At 49.6% G+C, this 24,637-nt stretch overlaps 1 protein-coding gene, 1 long non-coding RNA gene and 1 pseudogene across 8 annotated transcripts; 1 reads left to right on the forward strand and 2 right to left on the reverse strand.

Moving 5' to 3' along the window:
* The first annotated feature begins 1,292 nt into the window (after positions 1-1,292).
* Positions 1,293-2,134, forward strand: LOC119286519 (dirigent protein 21-like). The gene has a single exon (XM_037565898.1). It carries the CDS (start codon positions 1,450-1,452, stop codon positions 1,996-1,998), a length of 549 nt encoding a protein of 182 aa, XP_037421795.1. The 5' UTR covers positions 1,293-1,449; the 3' UTR covers positions 1,999-2,134.
* A 1,392-nt stretch (positions 2,135-3,526) lies between these two features.
* On the reverse strand, positions 3,527-9,417 carry LOC119286520. Of its 7 annotated transcripts, XR_005140507.1 has the most exons (5): positions 9,269-9,417; positions 6,901-9,172; positions 4,578-6,780; positions 3,898-3,965; positions 3,527-3,817 (listed from the first exon to the last, which is right to left on the reverse strand). It is a non-coding gene; the product is annotated as an uncharacterized LOC119286520 (long non-coding RNA). The 7 variants fall into 7 exon arrangements; XR_005140506.1 differs by having other exon boundaries at positions 3,527-6,780; positions 6,901-6,968; positions 7,072-9,172; XR_005140510.1 differs by having other exon boundaries at positions 3,527-6,135; positions 6,709-6,780.
* Positions 9,418-12,775: 3,358 nt separating this feature from the next.
* Positions 12,776-13,458, reverse strand: LOC119283598 (annotated as a pseudogene).
* Between the last annotated feature and the right edge of the window lie 11,179 nt (positions 13,459-24,637).

Raw genomic sequence — 24,637 nt, forward strand, 5'->3', positions numbered from 1 at the left:
GATGCTCTTATTATCTTGTGATGATTTTGAGCAATTTGCCCGTATGCACGCCGAATCGAGTGGGCAGTCCACACCCAGAAAGAGGAAACTAGCACCGCGCCGAATCGAGTGGCGACACGAACAAGGGCGCCTGGATGGAGTCCCCCGCCGTGGACAAAGCTAGGGCTTGCTCCAGCCCATCCCAATGGGCGTTCTCCTCGAGCTGGCTCGCCTCCGGCGCGTGTTGCAGGGCCTCTTTGAGGGCGGCTTGGTAATCCGTCTCCGCCTCCTCTTCCTCCAGCTGTACTCGCAGGGACGACGGTGGAAAGTCGTGGTTGATGTGGACGCCGTCGTTGCGCCTCGTGTTCGAGGGCATACGAGGCCTCCTAGTTGGGAGAGGTTGTGGCGTACTTGGGCGTGAGCAGCTGCGCCGGCGTGAGCTGCGCCCGGTGCCTACGCACCTCCTCGTCGTGCGCCCGCTGTGTCCGTGGAACTGTCGGCACCGGGATCCGGTGCGGATCGAGGTGCCAATGGTGTGGCAGCGTCAAGTCGGGGTAAGGCAACGGCTGCCTGTACTCCCAGTGCCACCGCGCTTGGTGCACCGGGATGTGCAGACGCTGTCAACCTGAACGGGCACGCGCCGGCGGCGGGGGAGGAGCACAGGAGGATGAGGTGCCGGGGGTGTCCTTGCCCTTGCCGCTGCCGGAGCTGCTGCTGAAGAGACCCATGGCTAGGGTTTGGGTTGTCGCCAGCGAGGAAGCACGAAGGGGGTGGTGGCAGGCCAGATGTGGACGGAAGTGGATGAACCCCCCTCCCCTGCGCACGCGTGGGTTAGAAAACAACGCTTCCACTGGCTGACTAGTGGGCCCGGTGTCGATAGTCATCATAAATTAGACGATGGACGGTAGTTGGGTGGCCGCCAAGTGGGACCACGGCGGACACCAAGAGGACGCGTGTCGCGTCCGCTTCACGTCTGCGCCAACACATTTTAGGCGTAATTTTGGGTCGGAAATGAATCCGCGCGGACGCAAAACGAACCATTTTTGAGATTGAGTTTATGCGTTGGGCAGGTGTTTTTGTCCGCAACTACCCTAATAAACATGGACGGACGAAATGGGTCACCTTGCTCTTACGTGTTTGTAAATAGCTATAGTCCTGTGCGCGGAGTACTTCAAAGTATTGATGGCCTGACCCAAGGAGACAAGATCCATGCTTTCCGACATTATTTTGTTCGCATCACACTGAGAAATCATCATACGTACATGCCCCGTATGCGCACCGAATCGAGTGGACACCGAGAAACAGAGATCGAGCATCATTCTCCAAAAGAAAAAGGAGATCGAGCAGTGCGCGAACCACCCCCATGGTCGGCCACCCTCAGCGCCTGTCCTCTCCACAAATACACCACACTTAGCCCCCTCCCCTCTTTCGCCATTACCCAGAGCTCGCAGCTAGCTAGATCCATCCACCATGGCCGGCAGCAAGGCATTGCTCCTCCTCCTGTGCGCGGCGGCGGCGGCTGCTATGCTGAGTCAGGCTTCCGCGGCCGGCGACCTGACCAAGTTCAAGGTGTACTTCCACGACGTGCTAGCGGGGAAGAGCCCGACGGCGATCCGGATTGCGCAGGCGGCGTCCACCAACAGCTCCTCCACCTTCTTCGGCGCGGTGGTGGCCATCGACGACCCGCTCACCACCGGCCCCGCCGTCACGGGCTCCGCCAAATCCAAGGACGAGGTGGGCCGCGCGCAGGGGAGCTACACGTTCGCCGACCAGGCCACCTTCGGGCTCCTCATGAACATGAACTTCGTGTTCACCGCCGGGGACTACAAGGGCAGCAGCCTGACCATCTACGGCCGCAACGAGGTGCTTTCGGCGGTGAGGGAGATGAGCATCATCGGGGGCACGGGCAAGTTTCGCATGGCTCGCGGCTATGTCCAGGCGAGCACCGTGGACTCCGGCGCCAAGTCCGGCGAGACCGTCGTCGAGTACACTATCTACGTCAAGGCTGCTGCGGCGTAGCGGCCGCTGCCGGACGGAAAATATTGTAATTTTGCTTGGAATAAATGGACTTTTGCAGATTTGTTGCGTTTGTTATCGTGATGGATGATGTGCATTTACAGATTTGAGTGCTGTTTCGTGTCTGTGGTTTGCAGTTTTGCTAATCTCTTCAGCTCTTTGGAAGATATAATTTGCGTCGATTTTATGTCAAATTTGTGGTTGCTGAAATCAATCAACCAAAGATTATGCAGGAAAAAGTCAGTGCACAGAGCCAGAACGTGTGATCGTTGCGTGAAGTAGAACCCACCGGCCACCCCTCTCCTGATAGTTTTTTTATTCCAGGGGCCACCGTACCTTACTTTTTTAGGGGATCTTTCACTTTTCACTTTGTTCCCACTAGTAAACGTGCACGTGCGTTACAAACATACTGTGGCTAAAGTTTTTTTTAAAAAAAAACTCTTACATTTTACACATATTCTCTGCACCAAGAAAAACTAATGCATGAACACACTCCATGTTACTGCTTAGATCTTGTGGGTCACTTTTTTTTTTGTATTTTTACTATAATTGTCTGTATCTGCACAATAAGAAGCTCCCCCGTCGTTTTGTAATATTCTCTTACAAAAACAAAATGCAACTCACATGACATTAAAAAACATAAATCTTCACTTCCCAGAGAAAGAAGTATACGAAGGAGTGTGTCCCACATACCATGTGAGCACCAAAATAGTAAGCAGGAGCATAACATAGCGTCCTCGCAGTTGTGCCATTTGTTGCAAAGTTGCAGGCTAATATTGACATAGAAGTTAATTAGTTGATTTACCTCAAACTGCTAGTGATCAGTGTGTAGGAGTGCTGATCCAGGAAAATGGATGAATGAAAATATAACTGGACATGCATGACTCCTACATGTAGCAAATCAATCGAATAACATCAGCACTGTGCCAAGACATTCATTCCTTGTATAAATCAACCAATCAATCTGCACTAATAGTATTGAGGCAGTGGTTGCAGACTACCAGGAAAGGATCAATAAAAGTACATTAGAAGAAAACTTTTACCAATTGTCCTTGAATCTGGTTATCAACTGAACAAATATCATTTACTATAAGATGTAAATTTCTTCTATAACTGAGAATCTAGAACCATAAACCAAAGAATGTGCATTTTACAATAAACAGAAGAAATTCTGAAATTGACACATAATTTTTTGAAACACTGACTATACTGTACATAATTTAGGTAACAGTGACACTTGAGCTTTTAGATTTCATAGTGGACTTAAGTCTATCATAATAGTGCATATTTTAATCCCCCACATACTCCAAGAATGCTTTGTGTGACTTCTGAATATTACTGATATCAATCAACGTGTTAATACTACCTCTTTTTTATATTATTTAATGTAAATTAATTAGGAATCTTTGTACAGTTCACAAAAAAACAGAATCAGAAACAATAATGTGATAATAGGTAAAGACTGAAGTTCGGAACTTTAATGATAGTAACAACCAATATTCTTTGCCATATATTGTATGCATCTAGCTCATAAAATATAATTTAATGTGGGGTATAATGATATGAAGCTGCTTCAGTCTGTATGATACAGTCCGTGTCAAAAAGGATATTACCCGTTCAAAAATAAACATAATGCTTATGTCATAAGCAAGCTTGAACACAGATTCATAATTCTAGGCCAACTCATTTAGTTTCAGAATTTCCATAGGAAAGAGATAACAATTTGGAACATGCTACAAAACTGGTGAAGATAGAAAGCATTCATCCTCTTTTTCCTTGTTGTAAGGAGTAGCTTCCGCACATATTTGTAGCAATGTAATACCTGATCCGAAAAAAGTTGTTCACTATTATTGTTGGAGGAAAGAGACGTGTATACAAAGAAAGAGAGGCGGTGCAAATAACCTGCAAATAAGGCCTTAAATAGTAAGTATTCTTGTTTGATAACTTCAGATATGTTGGATCATTCCAAACTGCACAAGTAAATAAGAATAAATGTATGTGCCAAAATAGCAAAAGGTATATGATTTCTCTGTCATGAAATAAAATAAATCCGACTGAATCTAGTTTATATGATTTCTCTGTTCCAATACACGACAGCTGTATTAGAGCAGATCCTCCGAAGGATTTATTTATTGGAACTCAGCAGGATTAGTTTCTTCATTGGATCCCTCTGCATGGTAAAATTCTCTTTATGGGAACGCAGTAGAGATTACACACATTTACAGAGCAGCAGCAAGATATATTCTCTAACAACAGTTACAGAATCTCTATACCCTTTTTAGATGTATAGAATCATGCAACTGAAATAGTAGTACATCTACAATACCTCCTACTGGATCTTACATAATTCACTGGATTGCTATGCAATTATGTTGAAACAACACATGAGCCCACGAAGTCTGCGTGTAAAGTTTTCTCTAAGAATCAAGCATATATTCTGATTTCCAACCTATATCACTGGAGCTAGTGCCTAGGCAGGCACAACCCAACTTTATTCCAGGCTACGTGACATCATCATACATAAAACACACACTGACCAAATAGCACAAATAAGGCAATTCTAATCAAGGGGGTAGCCTTACCTCTTGATACGGTCCAGTTTAATGCATCTGGTGGTATGAAGTAAAGCCAAGGAAGCCGACATGAACATGAGAAGTAATCCTAGGAAACAGAGACTCTGCATCTTCATTTCTTTAGTATCCCTCTTGATCCTACTTTGTAAGACAAGATTGCTGCACAATTCTTATGTACATGTCATATCTAATTACACATTTTCAGTACAGTAATCGGCAACCTAAGATAATCCGAACACTACAATTCTAGATTGCTGGAAGCCCCAGGGTTCATATTTAATCTCTAATGCGCGTGCACCCACTAAACATAAACTTTATGAGGGACAATGAATTCTAATTTCTCAACCAGCCAAACTTAGGCATGTAGTCAAATTCTAATCTTGGTCTAAATATGAACCTCCTCGTAAGTATACAGGTCTAAACAAACACATTCTTACATCAGTCCCATTTCCTCCTATATCTATATATGAGAATAAGTTTCAGGCTCCAGTTCACTTGTATTTCCCAAAGGAATTTTCAAATGATTAAGTAAACTCCGGAATAGCAATTTCTTCCTGTCCCAAAAAATGTTTCTAGTACTATGTATCAGAGGAAGATTGGTTAGTAGATGAAATTGCAGATCAAAAAGTTCAGATCCACCACCAAGTACCAAAGGTGCAGTATTAGTCATGCAAACCAAAGAATACCACCGATTGAATTAAAGGTTCACCTGATTGATTTGTGATAGACCTTCAGTGCCCTCGACGGTGCACGTAGGAGAACTGTAGGAGGTCCTCGACGGCCCAGCCGGAGGGCGGCAGGAACGGTGATGACGCCACCTCCTGAGCTCTGAAGGTAAATTATGGTCGCAAGGTAGCAGTGATTTTTGTAGAATTCAAAGTTCATTCTCAGTGCCCTTTGAAGCTGTTAAACCAAATTAACAACACAATTGCACAATCGAAACACCATGAAGAAAGAGATAATGCCAAGTCAACAATTATTTGTATCTTGCATGGCTTGGGTCCTTACAAGGCTACTTCCTTTCAGCTCGAGTCCATGGGTGCTAAGTTAACCAATTCATCAAGCAAAACCTGCATTTTCATGTGCTTTCGCAAAATGCAAAGCAAACTTAGCGGTGATCATTAAGGGCAACCCAAAGAGGAAAAACAAAAATTCAAAGTATGCATTGAAAATATAAGGAAGCGAGCCCTTGCTCTACAACCAGGGGGGGGGGGGTACTCAAAGCATTAGCAATATTTTCGTTACAGGAATAAAAAAACTTCAAGATATGAAATCAGTATCAATTATGCCCTGATCTGTAAAGCTTTTGACATCAGCCTACTTGGTCATACCTTTCATTCATCAACTGTACATAAGCACCACTGCAAAAATTACATAAGAAATAAGGCTGCAAAAGCAAAAACATCTTTCCATCAAGCAATCCTTTCAAGGGAATAGGAGAAGCAAAACAACTGATGCAGTCGGTTCATATGTACATTTTTTTTAATTAATATGAACGCACAACTGAACCTTATTGTGTTACCGCCGTACGATGAATTGTTTTTTGTAGCTACAGCCCAGAAACCATCTGCAAGATTCAGGTTACAAACAAACATAAATTTTAATGCATTTAAAAAACCTTAGACCAAAGACCGCCCACTCACAACTTTGGCTCTATGCCTGTGGACTGTGGCAGGCTATCGAGCAGTACAACGCCTCCTAGTGTCACCCACATGGCTTATCAAGTTTTGGTATGAAGTGAATTTGCTTGCTCACACCGTTTTTTGTAATAATATTCTTTGCCTTTGGTTGAATGAACACCACCTCAGATTATGATTTATGAAGTGGTCATTTAACACCACAATATCCAAAAGTAGAAGGCATATTGTTAACCTTCTGTACAAGCTTTCCAAAATAAATTTTATAACACATCTAGATTGCCTGAGAAGAAGTATTGGTTTCAGATTTCTGGTTGTATCTCAAACTAAAATCATAAGTTTAATACTTGCGGCAAACTACCCAGAAAGACTCTACCTCAGTAACAATTGCTTCCAAATAAATTACTCTGTTGTTACCATAAATCTCTCTGCAGGTATACATAGTACATGTTCAAGGCTCCATGCGTACATCTAACATTACATATTCCGAATAAGTGCCTTACACATCTATAGCAGCAGGAGAAGCAGCAGAAACATCAGGCATAATGCACCCATATATTCCTTCCATCAAGCACCTGAAACAATCATCATTTGGCAGAAGCATGTCAGCGGAAGGAAAAGAACGGCATATTATCCCGCGAGAGCTTGGTTTGTTCTGCTGTACCAACGGATAAACGAAGCACGTTTCTATATACCTCACCACTCATTTTCTCCAACGCCGTGGCTGCTTCGCTTTCCAAAGAGAACTTGACAAAACCATACCCTTTGGATCTCCAGCGTCAGGCACATCGATCAATTAGAGGACGTTCCTCTAATCCACACATATCACACAGCAAAACAATTTAGAACAGATAAATTTGTACTACCTTGGATGACGTGCCGCCCCGTGCCTCCTTCCCGCATCAGCACCACGCCGCCGCCATGGCGACTCCCATGCGTGGCCTGGATGTAACCACCATGGGCACTGCGTGGCAACCAGGCCTCACCCGTGCCGGTATCTGGTCGCTGCCTTCCCTGCCGCGCGTCCTATCCGGCCAGACGGTACATCTCGTAGGACGCCGCTTCCCTTGGCTCTTTCCCTCCGGCGACAGAGAGAGCACTACCATGCCTCCCCTTGTAGTCTCCCCCACTGGTGGCCGCACTCCTTCCCTGCTCCGGCTTCCAGCGCACGCCGCTCCGGCGAAGAGCGCGCCGATGAGTTCGTCGTGGTGGCGGCGGGGAGAGCGCCTCATGTGAGGGTGTCGCGGATCGCGGAAGCCGTTCAGTTATGCAAGGGGATGTAGCCGAAGATTTGGCCGCGGCGGCCATAAAGACCATGTGGGAGGTTTCGGCCTGGCAAGAGCACGCAAGCGGAAGAGAAGGTGCGGGAAGGGGCTGGTGGGAGACGAACGGGAGATCGTGGGCAGTCGTGATGGTGGGGGAGGAATCATGACGTGTTCTGCAGGCCTTTTTTCTCGTAGGTGCTAAACGTAGTTATGAGTTTATGACCAATGGCAGTGGTGGGTAATTACAGTGTCAAACGCGTTTGATCTATGAGACGATTTGAACCATCAGATCAGCATAGTTTGATGGTTGAGATGATTTGGTTCTCCGCCCTTTCGTGCTTTTATAGGGGTAGTAGATTATATGATTATGATATATCAAGCAAGATTTAGGTCATTTAACACCACAACATCCCAAATTAGCAGGCATGTCTTTAAGCTTCTGTATGAGCTTGCAAAGAAATTTTGCTGGCACATCTAGATTGCCTGCGTAGAAGCATTGATCTCAGATTGCTGGTTGTATATTTAAAAAATTCAAACTATAATCCCAGGTTAAATTTTGCAAACTACCCAGTAAGTTTATATCTCAATAAAAAATACTTACAAATAAATTTCTCACTCTTTTCTGAACCTCGTGTCAACAGATTGCTATAGTTTCAATCGGAACTTACAGAGTTTTAGAAATGATGCAAGAACTACATTCATGGAAAATTTAGCTATTTAGCCTTTTGTAAATATACTTTACATTATTTAATATATAATATACCGTAGAACGATTGTTCTACGGTTTCGGCTAAAAAAAAAACTACATTCATGGAAAATTTCACAGTCAGTAGAGTGTAATCATATTCATAGCACGTCGTATGAAAATGCTAGATATCCTACTGCCTTTGTCTGGAAAATTGAAAGATACCTAAACTGCAATTAGCCGTAAGCAGCCATGCTTAACTTGGCTCAAAAAGAAGCTTGAGAAGTTCCTTTTCGTGGTGGTTAACGTCTTAGAAGTCAGAATGAACTGAAAGTAGTGCATTATTGGTTGAGTAGGAAGTTCTTGGTCCTGGAACTATGGCAGTTGTTGGCTGCTATCATTTAAAAGAAGGGCCTTCATTTTTAGCAGAGTTTCTGGAGTCATTCACGCTTAAGTAAGAAATAGTAGTCATTCACGCTTGTGTAATTGACTTAAATATTACACAAGAAACTGACCAGGGATGAATTTTAGATTTCTGCGCTGTTAATTTTTAGACCCAAATAAACTTGGAAAGTGTAAATTACCTGTACGTACGCAGGGTGTTAGCCTCGACCAAATCTTTGTACAAATCAAATCAGATCACATAAATTATTCTTCTGAATGGAACTGCAGTGTGTAGACGGCAGGGCGGTGGCGGCGTCGGGGCAAGGCAGTTCGTGCGCCTAGGCGGCCGCGTTCGATGGAGGTGGATGGAAGTGGAATCGGAGTGTTGGAATGCCGCTGGCCCGGCTGGGCATGTGGAGAGGTGGGGAGGCCACAAGTGTGGCGCCTGGGATGCAGCGCGTGGGAAGAGGTGGCGTGGGAGCGCGGGGAGGCACGACGGCGGATTGGATAAGGCCTGTGTGCGCTCCTTCTGCATCGAGGACGGCAGCGACGGCACCCGGGCCCGCTGCTCGCCTCGATTCAAGGTTCTCTACCTTCTCCTGTATGGGAGAAAGGTGGGGATTGATTTTTGACCTGCGAGGCAGAGGAATTAGATGCCGATGGCACCAGGAGAGCATGAGAACAGCCAGGGGAAGCGGGGGGCTCGACAGCGGTGGACTTGCCCTCTACCTCTAGATGTGCCCCTCCTCCCCGGAGGCGGCAGTGGGGAGCTTGGTGGGAGTGGAACCGTAGAGCGCCGGCCATGAAACCTGGTGGAGGTGCGGGCGGGGCTGGCGTGGTGGGTGGTTTGGGGACTTGGAGAGGAACAGGAGATCGTGGGCGGGCATGACGTTGGGAAGGGGATCGGGAGTTCTGCTAGAGGAGGACTTTTTTTTTTCTTCGTAGGAGCTAAACGTGGTTGTAACTAATGGCAGTGGTGGGTAATTACATTGTCAAACGCGTTTGATGCTATGAGATGATTTAGACCATCAAATTAGCATGGTTTGATGATTGAGATGATTTAGTTCTCCGACCTTTCGTGCTTTTATAGGGGTAGTAGATAATCCCATTCGGTTAGGAAACTCCAAGGCTGTACTTCAAATCACAGACACCAAATGTCTACAAACACGTTCATTTGGTTAGGGCAACTCCAAGATTGTTTGTATCTCAAATCACACACATCAAATTCGTGAACACGTCCATACATGTCCACGGACAGTGCAAGGCAGCCGGCTATTCAACCCGGTGCACCAAATGTCCGTGCATGTTCGAACGGATATTTCACAAACGGACAAAATTCATGTAAACCAAATAAAAATTAAACAAGTTCATATATTGCATGCAAACTATGCGCTATTTAACAAGTTCAACTAAAAAAACTAAACTAATAACTATGCGAGGTACCGGAAGGTTACCTCGTAGGCATGGCCTCCGAGGCTGCTGGCACCTCCTCGTCATTCCATCTGTCGTCGTTGTCATCGTCCTTCAGCGGTGGAAGGTCTGTCATGGGTCACAACAACCCTTCACTCCTACTCCTCCTTAATCCCTAGGAATTATAGCTCACGCTTGTCTTCTTTCCCGCTCCTCAGCGTCGCCAGTTACTCCTCCTGTAGCCACCAACATTTCATCGAACAGTTGGTGTGCATGCACTCCCTTGCAGCTCACCTCACCTCCAAGCTCGCTCTGACCGCCCCTGTAGATGCTCGCGACTCTCCTTCTACATACCGTGTTGTTGGATGAGCACCAATCACTCCTTCTCCCTCCAGTGCTCCCTCTAGACCGCCGCTCTACGCTAGTGCACGCAGGCCGAACACATTCATGGCACTCACCGTGCTGCGTGAACGGCGCGAACGGCGACCAGAGAAGAGCCCATGCGTCCGTTCCTCTCGACCTTCATCCCCGTTAGATACGCCTCGACCTCTCCGTCGCTCCGCTGCCCACAATACCACAGTTCTTGGGAAGAGAGATAGTAAGAATTATAGGAATGCGAACCCATGCAATCAGTGAGAGCAGAGAGTGATCCTGGTGGGGATCGTTCTTTTCCTAGCGTGACAAACTTAGTCCAGGCCAACATAGTGTCGAGATAGACCGGGATCAATAAATACATGGTGCCAATTTCAGGGATTTGAAGATTAAGGTTTGATTCTGATAAACTGTATGAATTAAAGGTTTAAAACAGACTTCACTCTCCATTCACAGATACCAAATGTCTACAAACATCGGGTCAAAAAAAATGTCTACAAACACGTCCATTCGGTTAGGGCAACTCCAAGATTGTTTGTACCTCAAATAACACCCATCTAATATTCCCGGACAGTTCGAACATGTCCACAAACAGCAAAAGGGAGCCGACTATTCAACTCGGTGCACCAAATGTCCATGCATGTTTGGCACGGATATTTCACAAACGGATGAAATTCATGCAAACCAAATAAAATTTAAACAAGTTCATATATTGCATGCAAATTGTGCGCTATTTAACAAGTTCAACTGAAAAAACTAAACTAATAACTATGCGAGGTACCGGAAGGTTACCTCGTAGGCATGGCCTCCGAGGCTGCTAGCACCTCCGTCATCATTCCTTCAGTCGTCGTCGTCATCCTTCAGCGGTGGAAGGTCTTCTGTCATGGATCACAACAACCCTAATTTGTAGTTGTTGCGCGGCTCTCACAGCCGCTCGGCTGTGTACGCCTGGAGTCAATGGTAAGTCATAGATGTGATTTTTCCCTTGCCCTTGTCGACAATGGCATGGGCGTCGTGTTCCGACTCGGACAACCCTATCTTGTAGAGTTGGTCGATGATCCAGCACTAGTGAGGGGCAACCGTCTGCGCAGTGGTCCCAGTTCCGCGCAACGTCGGGCATAGCGAACTCAGCCAGCGCGCCTGCTTGGCTGCCGCCTTCATGGTGAGCGAGGATGAGGCGTCGTCGCCACGTAAAAGGTAGTAGAGGATTCGTTCGCCGTGTTGGCGATGGTCGGGATGGGTGCCTCCTCCTCCATGTTTATCAGGCGCCACTGGCTCCTGGCATACAGACGAGACATCGATCACCGCACCGCCTCCTTGCCATGTCGAAAATGGTGATGTGGGGACTCCTCCTTGACCTCCTCCTTCACACGGCGACGAGAGCGTCTCTTCCTTGACGTGGTGGTTCGCTCATGTGGGAACAATTATTGGTGTCTAGACCTCGTTACTAGTTATTGACCAGAAGGTGTTCCGTACATGGTTGCATATTGCCGAACTTGAAACATGAGATAATGGGGAATGAGAGAGAGGGTTCCGAATGTCTTTCAGATGGTCCCGAAAGTATTATGGGAGGGTCTAGTTATACCATAGAGTGTTTTGGTATGTAAGGATCGAGGATGCACCCAACCTTGCTTGGGGGTAAGGCGATTGAGTTGGGGTGGGGTGCACCACATGCATATGGGCAAGGCAACTCTAGGGGCACGAGCCCCCTGTTTGGGGGGCAAGGCAACCCTAGCAGGGTCAACCCTCCTCCACCTATATACATATAGATGGGGGGCAAAGCAGGAGGATACACAGACCTTCCCCACCTGGTCGAGCACTCTCCCCGCTTGTTGCGCCCCCTTCTATCTCGGTTTAGATCTCATCTAGATCACTGGTAGGTTGCTTGTCCCTCTAGTTTTTTCATGCGGTTTTAAAAGGATGGCTGAGTGCGGCGGAGGCATGACGGAGACCGTGGATCAAGCATGGCAAGGTGGCAGGCGCTCCGGTTGTGAGTGGCAACGGACAATTGTTTGGCCAACGCAGGGTGAGGCTGGACGAGGCGGGAGGAGGGAGAAGGAAGAAGGTGGCCATGTCATGGGATGTAGAAAGGGCGTGTGGGAGAAAGAAAATAAACAATGCACCTTTTTGCAATCATTGGATTGACATTTGACTGTTGAGGAAGGAGGAGGAAGAATCGATTGACAGAGGGGACATTTTCAGTCCCCTGATGGATATATAGGCGATAGCACGATGCGTGTATTTATGTGTTTTTGCTGATTGAACTATCGATACAAACAAACCAAAGGATATTCTTGTATAAACAAAATTCTAATCAGAGAAAGAAGAAAGTTACTAGTACTATTTACAAATTTTTTTTATCATCTATATACTAGTAGTACTATATACATAACTCATTGTACGCTTCACATATACAGCAGTAGTGTGTCGTTTAACGGCAAAGCCCCGTCCGGATCACCATAACTTCAAGTTGCAGCTCATCGTCTTGACCCGGATGCCGCCCTCGGTGCTCAGCCTGTCCAGCACCAGGTCGCACCGGACACGGGGCGTCACCTTGGCGGTCGTCACCGGCCCGACCTTGACCCGCACCGGCACCTCGCCGCGGAACACCAGCGGCAGCTCGCCGCCGGCCGCGTTCACGTGCCGCATGGCTCCACGACCCCCGTGCCACCCAGCCGCGCCTCGCTCATGGCGACGTGCACGACCGCGGCGTCGCGGTGGCCCTGGTAGAAGGCCGGCAGCGCGCCCTCGGACAGCCGGTACCCGCCGTACCACACGGCGAGGCTGGACCCCTCCTCGTACGAGATGCCGATGACGCGGTTGGGGTTCTCGAACCGGACCGCCGCGTCGAAGCGCGCGCGCGCGGTCATGTCGTCGTCCATGCCGAAGGCTGTCACGTTGAGCGCGTGCACCGTGTAGAGGGGCATCTTCGGGTCGAGCGCCAGGTAAAGAGCCCCGAGGACGCCCGCGAGGGCGACGGCGAGGGCTGCCACGGCGACAAGGGCGACGCAGGCGAACCGGCGGCAGCTGTTGCGCCGACGGGCCTTGCCCGTGACGAGCGATGACGGCGGCGTAGCGTGCCCTGCCTCGAGGTCACGCTCATTGTGCTGGTGGATCGTGTGAGGGCTGCCATGCATGCCTCGTACACAGCGCGCGGTACTCCGTTGTCGATCGATGTCTAAAACGACGATGGGTCGTTCCCGCCGTGATTTCCACAGACAATTGAGGGATTTAGTCAGCTGGTGATGTACGTACAAGATACTATATAAAGAGGTATGAGTGTTGCGAACGGGCGCGCAAAGCCGAGACGGGAAGAGTTTCTACGTAGGGCTATAGTTCGCAGCCGAGTCTGACAGGGGATCACAGCGAACCATGCTAGGAGTACGTACATACAGTTGACGGTTTAGGTGTGTCTGAGCGCAAACTGTTTTCTAAGTTGAAGTATTTACAGTAATCGTACGTGCAAGATATCCCCGGATTAGGGTGATCATGGCCAGCGTGCTCGAATAGAATACCACATTAATTCAGAATCATATTGGGAAACTAGGCGGTTTAATAGTACTCCCTCTCTCATAGGCGTGCGCGTACCTCTAAGTCGTTAATTTATAACTAACCTAATACAAGTCATATATTATAAAAGATATACCAATATAAACTTCAAATGTTCTATTTTCGAACCGTATAATTTTTGTGTTATATAGTTTATATTAGAGTGGTAAAATTGACAACCTAGATATACGCGTAGGATTTGTAAATTGAAATGGAGGAAGTAGTAGCTGAGTCGTAAGAACTGGTGCTTGTAGCTCGTTTATTGGTTTCCCTTAATGGAAATCAGAGGGGGAAACCCTTCTTTGGTCAATTTTTTTAGGTAATATCACCCCAAGTCGTAGAACTTGTGCTCAATGTTCAGTTTAGTGCTAGAACTTTAAAAATACGTATTTGTAGTGTCTTCTAGGCATAGCCGGTCCCAAGCCCGGGTAAAGGAGGAGGGTTGTGATAGGCTTGGCGAGCCAACGTAAAAACTAGCCAGTCCCATAGGTATGAAACCCATTTGAGCAAGAATAGTACTAGGATGGGTGACCTCCTAGGAAGTCCTCGTGAAAGGGTTTCATATCTAAGGGTTGTGATAGGCTTGGCGAGCCAACGTAAAAACTAGCCAGTCTTTTGGGTATGAAACCCATTTGGGCGAGAGTAGTACTAGGATGGGTGACCTCCTGGGAAGTCCTCGTGAAAGGGTTTCATATCTAGCCTACCCCAACTTGTTTGGGATAAAAGGCTTCGTAAATGCAATTTGTAGTCACTTAACTCGATTCAAGCATGCACATACAGTCACAAAATACGTAAGAGGACGTATTCGTGATTATGGTCCCACCTGTCAGTGACTGATGGCACTTAGCCGGCGTATTTTTGCATAAAGCATCCTTGTGTTTTCTTTATTTGTGGAAAAAGCAGACCACCGTCACACTTTTTTTTGAGGAATCGGCAGGAGCATTTCCTTTTTCTTATAGAAGAGATGGCGAAAGGACGCAATTTACAGAGGGGCGAGCGTTTTTAGGGAACGTCGCAGAAACCACAAGAAAAACCAACCTAGAACTAGATTAACCAATGCCTGCGGTTGGCAGGCTGCCAGCAAATGCCAGGTCGCGCTGATTGATTGCGTCTAGGGCTAGAGCCGCCACCTCGCGATGCGTCAACCTTAGTCCCGTGAACACCCGCCTATTTCGCTCCTTCCATATGGACCATATCGTGTAGATGGTTCTTCCACTGCGCCTCTTGCGCACTTGATTGGGCTGTGAAATGAGAGTCTTGTCCCACCAGTTTGACACGTTTCCTGGCTCGGGGAGGAAGCCCGAGATAGGAACACCTTCGTTAGTCCAGGTGTTGACCTGGTTCAAGACCGCGACCGTGAAGGGGCAGTCTTTGCAGAGGTGGGTTGCTGTTTCAGGCTGTTGGAGACAAAGCAGGCATCTGGGTTCATGAGGCCATCCCCTCACAGCCAGCATATCTGCAGTGAGGATTCTTCCGTGTAGAGCAAGCCAAGCATAGAACTGGCACTTGAGCTCAGCGTTTGCAGACCAGACCTTGGTTGTGTCAAAACAAGAGTAGGAGCCAAGGAACTGCGCGCCGTAGGCAGAGGCGGCCGAGTATGTCCCCGAGGTGGTTAAGTTCCAGTGGATGGTGTCGTCTTGGTCAGGGAGGAGGGTGATTTGACTAATGTGATTCGAAAGAGACATGAATTCACCCAGCTGCTGGATGGTCTGCAGTCTAGCCACCGCCCTGATCCAGTTCTCGTTCATGAGCTCGTTGTGCACCGATCTGTTCTTTCTTGAGGCAATCTTGTAGAGCTATGGAGCAAGAAGCTTGAGCGGACCGTCACTGATCCAGTTGTCATGCCAGAACAGCGCCTTCTACCCATTGCCCAACGTAATCGAGGGACATGCGCGAAAGAGGCTCATATCTGATTCGTCACACGGCAGCTCCGATCCCACCCATGGCCTTTCTGGTCAGTCCATTGCAGCCAAGGCCACCGGAGGCGCAGGGCGCGGCTAAATCTCTCCAGGTCCATGATCCGAAGACCGCCCAGATGCCTTGGACGGCAGACGGTCTTCTAGTTAACAAGGGAGTGACCTCCCGAAGTCTGAGCTTGGTCCTCCTTTTGCCAGATGAAGGCCCAAATGATTTTGTCGATCTTTCTAAGCGTCCCCTTTGACAAGTTGAGAGCTGTGATGTGGAAGGTGGCCATGGCCGTGAGGACAGACTGAGCGAATGCCACCCTGCTAGGCTTGTTGAGAAGCTTTCCTTTCCATCCTGGTAGTCTGCCTGCAAACTATCGATGAAGGGCTGCAGATCAACCCCTTTAAGGTGGCGATAATGCAGGGGGATCCCCAAGTAGCGTCCCGAGAAGGTGGCGATCTTGGCAAGGAAGACTGATAGCACATCTTGGAGGTCAATGCTGGCACATCTGATCGGGAAGACCTCGGTCTTGCTCAAGTTTGTGATCAGTCCGGTAGCCTCCCCGAAGGTCTTCAGGATTACAGAAATCGCGTGGAGCTCATCCTTGTCTGGGTTCGCGAATATGCCCGCATCGTTAGCATAAAGGGAGATCCTACATCTGGCCGTTCTTGCACAAATGGGTTTGAGGATGCCGCGCCGGGAGGCGAGCTGTAGGATCTGTTGGAGAGGGTCAATGGCGAGGATGAAAAGCATCGGAGATACCGGATCTCCTTGACGGAGGCCCTTTGCATGTCTAAACATCCTCCTGGGGTTTCCGTTAAGTCGCACTCTTGAAAAAGAGGAAGACAAGGAGAGACATATCCAGTCTCGCCACCGTTGCCCAAAACCGAGGCGTTGCATGACCTCCACCAGGAAGGCCCAATTGACGGAGTCGAAGGCTTTTGAAATGTCCAGCTTGAGGAAGAGGCCCGGGATGTTCCGTCGATGCAAGTCCTTTATGAGATTCTGGACATGCAAGAAGTTGTCGTGGATGGAGCGCTTCTGCACGAAGGCGCTCTAGCATTTTGAGACCAGCGTTCGCAGGAGCGGGGCCAGCCTGTTGGCGAGGAGCTTGGAGAAGATCTTGGAAAGGCTATGAATGAGGCTTATAGGTCTGTAGTCTCCGACCACTCGAGCGTCCGCTTTCTTTGGGAGCAGAATGATGTTCGCTGAGTTGATGAGGGAGGCACCGTCTCCGCGGAGATTAGCAAGATGGAGTATTGCTTGAACAACGTCAATCCGGATGATCTCCCAGCATGCTTTAAACAAGGCTCCAATAAACCCGTTTGGGCCAGGTGCTTTGACAGAGGGCAGCGAGAAAACCGCGTCTTTTATCTCGTCCTCGTCAAAAGGAGCGTCTAGCTCCGAGAGATCATGCGAGGCTATCTCGAGGTTGTCCCAAATTAAGCTTGAGAGCCGTGGCATGGGGGTGCCCAAATGGTCTTGGAAGTGGGAAAGGAGCACTTCCTCCTTATCTTCTGCCGTGATGGCAACGCCGTGGTCCGAGGGCAGCGTCTGGATGTAGGTTTTCCGTCGGCGCCCATTCACCTTGGCATGGAAAAACTTAGAGTTGACATCTCCCAGCCTAATACCCATGAGTCGTGCGCGCTGGCGCGGCTTAACTTTTCAGAAGTAAAGGAGGCCGAGACAAGAAAGCTTAAGCCTGCGTCTTAGCTCCAGCTCTGCAGGGGAGAGGGACCTCCCCTCCTCGGCCAAGTCAAGCCTCCAGATTACCTCCTTTGATATGCCAATCTGAGTATTGAGGACTCCAACTGTATCTCTTTGCCAATTCTTGAGGGCCTTTGCAGTCCGTGTCAACTTGATGTGAATCTTACGGATTGCATTGGTTGACTGCACTGGTTTATTCCAGGCCGCGGCCACTGTCGGTGTCAAAACCGGTGGATCTCGGGTAGGGGGTCCCGAACTGTGCGTCTAGGCCAGATGGTAACAGGAGGCAAGGGACACGAAGTTTTACCCAGGTTCAGGCCCTCTCGATGGAGGTAAAACCCTACGTCCTGCTTGATTAATATTGATGATATGGGTAGTACAAGAGTAGATCTACCACGAGATCAGAGAGGCTAAACCCTAGAAGCTAGCCTATGGTATGATTGTTGTTGTGTATGTTGTCCTACGGACTAAAACCCTCCGGTTTATATAGACACCGGAGAGGGTTAGGGTTACACAAAGTCGGTTACAATGGTAGGAGATCTGCATATCCGTATCGCCAAGCTTGCCTTCCACGCCAAGGAAAGTCCCTTCCGGACACGTGACGAAGTCTTCAATCTTGTATCTTCATAGTCCAGGAGTCCGGCTGAAGGTATAGTCCGGCTATCCGAACACCCCCTAATCCAGGACTCCCTCAGTAGCCCCTGAACCAGGCTTCAATGACGACGAGTCCGGCGCGCAGATTGTCTTCGGCATTGCAAGGCGGGTTCCTCCTCCAAGTACTTCATAGAAGATTTTGAACACAAAGATAGTGTCCGGCTCTGCAAAATAAGTTTCCACATATTGCCATAGAGAGAATAATTTTTACACAAATCTAATCTGCTGACGTATTCCGTAGTGTGACACACCACGGCCAAGCCTTTATCCGAGTCGTTTCATTATCCCACCTCAGCGCGTCATGCGAGGCGGTTTCCTTGGCACGTCTTGTTAAAGCAGAGATTGTGTCCCCTTATTCCGGGATTCTCATCAATACAGGCGTGGGTAACCCAACCGCGCCATTGATTACGGTGCTTGGAGATAAGCGAGTTTTACCAGGCTGGTGGGGACACGTAGTTGCGTCCACCCATATAAGGGGATAAGGATCCATCTTTTCACCTACTCCTTCTTCCTCCCTTGCTTATCCATTCTCGCACACTCGAGCTCCAGCGCCCAAGTCCGCACTCCCCACCTCAACCTTCTCCAGCCATGTCCGGAGTGGGAGGCAAGTGGATGGTCTCCTTCGTCACGGAGGGACACATCAAAAAACTGAGGAACGCCGGATACTTGTCTAACGACATCGCGTACCGGCTTCCCGAAAAGGGGCAGCTCATCCCCACCCCTAGGCCCCATGAGAGGGTGGTGTTCCTCCCCCATTTCCTCCGCGGACTGGGCTTCCCTCTTCACCCCTTTGTCCGGGGGTTCATGTTCTACTATGGCCTGGATTTCCACGATATGGCCCCGGACTTTGTCCTCAACATCTCGGCGTTTATCGTCGTGTGCGAGGCTTTCCTCCGCATCTGCCCCCATTTCGGCCTATGGCTCAAGACTTTCAATGTCAAGCCGAAGGTGGTGCACGGCAACTAGGCGGAGTGCGGAGGCGCCATGGTGGGCAAGATGCCCAACGTCTTATGGCTCGAGGGCTCCTTTGTGGAGACCCTGAAGGGGTGGCAATCGGGGTGGTTTTACATCACCGAGCCGCGCGACCCCGAATGGGTCGCAACCCCCGAGTTTCGATCTGGACCCCCTACGCGGCTCACCTCCTGGAAGGAGACGGGCCTGTCGTGGGGTAAAAAAGGAGAGCTGACCGGACTCCAAACATGCGTCCAAACCCTGGTGGACAAGAAGCTCAAACTTGTCAACGTAGTCCAGGTTATGCTCATCCGCCTGATCCTCCCGTGTCAACAACGGGCTTTCAACCTGTGGGAGTTCGACCAGGTGCGGCACCGAACTCTGAGCAGGCTCTTCAACACGAGGTACGAAGATGCCTGGAAGGTGCTTTTCAAGGGCGCCGAGGCCCCCGCATCCGCTACCGAGGATCGCAGATTTAGTACGCAGCGTCACGCTCATGCGGTAAGCTATTTTTTCCTTTTACAGGGTATCCGTTTTTCATAGTTTGACTCCATGCGGGATCTAAGCTCCCTTACCTTTGACAGGATTGGCAGGAGACGTCCGAACAGATCAACTGTTCGGCTCCTTTGCCCGAAGGCCCAGCAGACGCTCGTTTGGCGAAGCTGCTGGTTCCGGCACCTCATGTGGTGCTGGAGAAGAAGGCCAAGAAGAAGGCCACGGGGACTTGAAAGAGTGCCCGGCGCCTGGAGGTGTCGGATCCCTCATCCGACGACTCCAAGATGCACTCCTCCCATGAAGACGAGGAGGAGGAAGAAGAGATCCCTCCCCCTCCAGCGGGGGAAGGGAAGAAAAGGAAGGCCGCCCCAACTGGGGAGGCTGAAGGGTCCAAGAAGGGGAAACCCTTCCTCCAGACAACTCCACCGACGCCGACGACCGCAGAGAGGAGTGGCTGCTCAGGGCCAAGCCCCTGGCAAAATTGTAAGTATCCGGATACCAGAGTAATTCATAGTATTCGTTTATTGCACAGCTTTCCCTTATGTCGAATATGTTTATGCAGCCCACCCAAAGACCGGCTCGACGCGTCGTCGAGCGGCTCATTGGACTCATCGGATGTGATCTCGCTTCCGACGGCTTCCTTCCCCTGCCCTACGGATGACACCGAAGTGTTGTCCCAACAGGTGCCAAGTCGGGAGGAGGTGGTCCTGGAGGCGCCGCAAGGCGACCTCCCGGACTCCAGGAGTAAAGGGGATGAAACCCCCCAGGGCTCCAAGTCCGGCTCTAGGCTGGACACCGCTCTGGAACCTTCAAAGGTTCCAGAGTCCGGCGGGGGACCTCCTTCCAAGAGGAGCAAGCCCACCGTGCCGGTGACCCCCGTCCAACCGGAGGCGCCGGACAATCTGTTGGAGGCGCTCCAAGGCGCCTCCATCGACACGGAGCACCGCACCATTATGAGTGCGGTGGTCCATAAGGTTCAGCCCGCCAAGAGCGGACTGAGTGAAGCTTGTACTAGCCTTTTAACAGGCTTTGAGGTAAGTAAAGAATGTGTAAATAATATTACCGCATAGACAGTAGCCCCTGATGCTCTGTTTGGCGTTCGGGAAGAAAAGCCGAATAGAGGATCAAATAAAATTCGCAGGAGTCTAACAAAAAGGAGTCAATATGCGTATGCAGGCTTCTCTGCGTGCGTCCGTCGTACTGACTGCGGAAGTGGACACGCTAAAGCAGAACCTCGAGCGGTCCGAGCAAGAAGTCGGGCGTGCCAAGAAGCATCTCGAGGACAATGAAGGTAAGAAATACCTTGTTTAAATATATATAAAAAGGTGCAATTGCAAAAAATGACAGGATTATCGTGGCTATTGTAGGGGCCACGTCTGAGGTGGCGACCCTTAAGCAAGCACTGGTCGAGGCTGAGAAGAGGGCAGCCACGGAGCGCACCGAGCGGGAGAAGTACGAGGCCCAGGTTGGCAAGGTGCAGCAAGAGCTCCAGGTTCTCATGAAAAAACATGAGAGTTTGGAGCTTGACTCAAAGACGCGAGCATCCGAGCTCGCGGCGGCTATTGAAAATGCCAAGTCTGCCAAGGCCGAATCCCATAAGACCCTCCAGGAGTTGGATGAGGTGAAGAAGATAGCGGCGGGTAAGGCATTCTTTATGCAAAGCAAACACATAAACATGCGTTATTTGTTACTTACCCGAATCCGGAGCTCTCCAGGAGCGTTCGCAGATCTTCCCCGGAGTGTGTCCGATGCCGCCGCATTCTATTGAGCCGAGGAGGGCAGCTCGACAGAGAAGGTGTTCTGGTCTCAGTACGTTGAGGCCGGACACCCCGTGCCCCTGAGCGACCAGCTGAAGCAACTGGTCAAGCTCCACAAGGCGGCCGAACAGGCCATGAAGGGCCTCATAGTTCGGCTGTGGCCTGAAGAGGCTCTGCCTGGGAGCTATTTCGGGCTGGTGCGGTGGCTGGTGGGGGCCTGTCCGAGGCTCGAAGTCATCAAGCGTGCCGTCTGCATTGAAGGTGCCCGTAGGGCCCTTTCTCGTGCTAAGGTGCACTGGGCAAGCTGGATGCTGAGAAGCTTGTGAAGGACGGGTCACCGCCGGGGAAAGAGCATCGCAAGCCCGAGACTTACTATAAGGATGTTCTGAAGGGTGCCTGCCTTGTGGTGGATTAATGTTCCAAGGATGTATATTTTGAGTAAAACTCGCTCGTTTTGTCCTGTGCACTAAAAACTTGTTCATATGCGCTAAGCAATGCTGTTGGAATTTAAAATATTACCTTCTGTGCGACTGTTTATCAATTCTGAGAGATGGCGAGTCATCGGCTTCTGCCCCCGTGCCGCTAGTGCTGGGGTGTTCGGGGATAAACCTGAGCGCTCTTTTTCCCATGTTTGGGTCCTTCGAGGGAGGTGCTCAGCCCAACGAACAAGGCAATCGGACTATAATGCGTGAACACTCTCACTTAGCCATAGAATTCTATAATTTTAAATTTCGGCGAAGCCCCTGGTATTCCGAAGACCGAGTTCGGGGCGCTATCCACGCCTTGGCCGGACAGAGTCGACTCCTCGCTCTAAGCGGCATAAGTCTTTAGGGACTCGAAAAACCTCTCGAACAGCGACTAGCTCTCGCTTCATCATGACAGTCAGTTTTAGCTTTCTCCACTGAGGTGCTCGACCCAGCTCAACTGGGGCACAATCGCAGTGGTTCTCCTAGTGCTACCTTAGCCGATATAGCGGAACGTAAGGCACCAAAACATAGGAGCCGGGCAAACCCAACTATTGACCCAAGACATGATTCGGAGCCGATGCATATAATGCTATAAGTTCGGGGTGCCGCACTTGTTAAAGTGTTCAGACTTCTCACACCATGTTGAGGGGTACTGAAGCCCCTGGCATATTTTGGCCGTACCAAAGTGCACGGGTGCAACATGTCGCTAAGGAACATATATTAAAAAAGAGTAATGCAAAAATAGGCAAAAGCTATGCATTGTTTATTAAAGAGGGATGTGATCAAAGAAGAACGATACAAATAATGCGATAAGCAAAAGGTTGGACTATTTAACATGTCCGTTCCAGGGGCAAGCTGCGGAATAGTATGCGAAACAGGTATACTGCTCGTGATAGAGACCACCTGGGAGTTCTGTAATGCGGTGTGTCTTGTCTGCTTCCCTGGTTCTTGCATCGTTTGTGCGGCAATTGAACTGCCGAACAGGCCTTCCGAAGAGTGGAGCCCTGAAAGTAAGAGAAAATTAAAAAATCGGTAGCCCCTGGTGCGGTTTAAGCCATGTTTCGGGCGTGCCATGATGGTGCCCCTCCACATGTGCCCATGGTATTTCTAGAGCGTAGTTATGTACGCGAAATACTGGTGTCGCATTTTTGCGAGGGCTGGGGTTGGGGCCGCATTGCTACGCCTGCTCGGATCGTGCCAGGCGGTCTTGTTGTAGGTTACTCCGGGCGCGCTTGACGGTGTCCGGTCGTTTAATGACTGGACTGGAGAACTGCCTAGAGAGGCTGCTTTGTACTTCCGCTGCAAGGGCCGCCATGTGCTCCTCCATTCGGAGGGAGCGTTCGATGTTTCCATTGACCGTAATTACTCCTCGAGGGCCTGACATCTTGAGCTTAAGGTATGCGTAGTGCGGTACCGCATTGAACTTGGCGAATGTGGTTCGCCCGAGCAGTGCATGATAGCCACTGCGGAATGGGACTATGTCGAAGATTAACTCCTCGCTTCGGAAATTATCCGGAGATCCGAAGACCACTTCAAGTGTGACTTAGCCTGTACAGTTGGCCTCTACACCTGGTATTACGCCTTTAAAGGTCGTTTTGGTGGGCTTAATCCTCGAGGGATCTATGCCCATTTTCCGCACTGTATCCTGGTAAAGCAGGTTCAGGCTACTGCCGCCGTCCATAAGGACTCTAGTGAGATGAAACCCGTCAATAATTGGGTCTAGAACCAATGCGGCGAATCCGCCATGACGGATGCTAGTGGGGTGATCCCTTCGATCAAAGGCGATCGGGCAGGAGGACCATGGGTTGAACTTTGGGGCGACTGGCTCTACCGCGTATATGTCCCTTAACGCGCGCTTTCGCTCCCTTTTGGGGACGTGGGTTGCGTATATCATGTTCACCATCCGCACTTGTGGGGGGAAACCCTTCTGTCCACTGTTGTTCAGCGGCCGGGGCTCCTCGTCGTCATCGCTATGCAAGCCCTTGTCTTCATTTTCGGCATTTAACTTGCCTACCTGCTTGAACACCCAACAATCCCTGTTGGTGTGATTGGCCGGCTTTTCGGGGGTGCCATGTATCTTGCACAAGCAGTTGAGTATTCGGTCCAAACTAGACGGGCCCCTAGGATTCCTTTTGAATGGCTTTTTCCACTGACCGGATTTAGAGCCTCTGAATCCGGCATTAACTGTCGTATCCTCAGCATTGTCGCCGTTAATGCGGCACTTCTGCTTGTTGCGACGCGACCTGCCACTACTGTCCCTGGTATCCGAATTACCAGGGTTCTTGGTCATATTGTTGCTATGAGCAAGCCAGCTGTTTTCTCCCGCGCAAAAGCGGGTCAAGAGTGTCGTGAGTGCTGCCATAGACTTCGGCTTTTCCTGTCCAAGGTGCCGGGCAAGCCACTCGTCACGGATATTGTGCTTGAAGGCTGCTAGGGCCTCAGCGTCCGGACAGTCGACTATTTGATTTTTCTTTGTTAGGAACCGTGTCCAGAATTGCCTAGCCGGTTCCTCTGGCTGCTGAATTACGTGACTTAGGTCATCGGCGTCTGGGGGTCGCACATAAGTGCCCTAGAAATTGTCAAGGAATGCGGCTTCCAGGTCCTCCCAACAACTGATTGATCCTGTTGGCAAGCTGTTAAGCCAATGCCGATCTGGTCCTTTAAGCTTGAGTGGGAGGTATTTGATGGCGTGGAAATCATCGCCGCGGGCCATGTGGATATGAAGGAGATAATCCTCGATCAATACCGCAGGATCTGTTGTGCCATCATATGATTCGATGTTTACGGGTTTGAAACCCTCGGGGATCTAATGATCCATTACTTCGTCTGTG

Source organism: Triticum dicoccoides, chromosome 4A, assembly GCF_002162155.2.
Source record: "Triticum dicoccoides isolate Atlit2015 ecotype Zavitan chromosome 4A, WEW_v2.0, whole genome shotgun sequence".
Lineage (NCBI taxonomy): Eukaryota > Viridiplantae > Streptophyta > Magnoliopsida > Poales > Poaceae > Triticum > Triticum dicoccoides.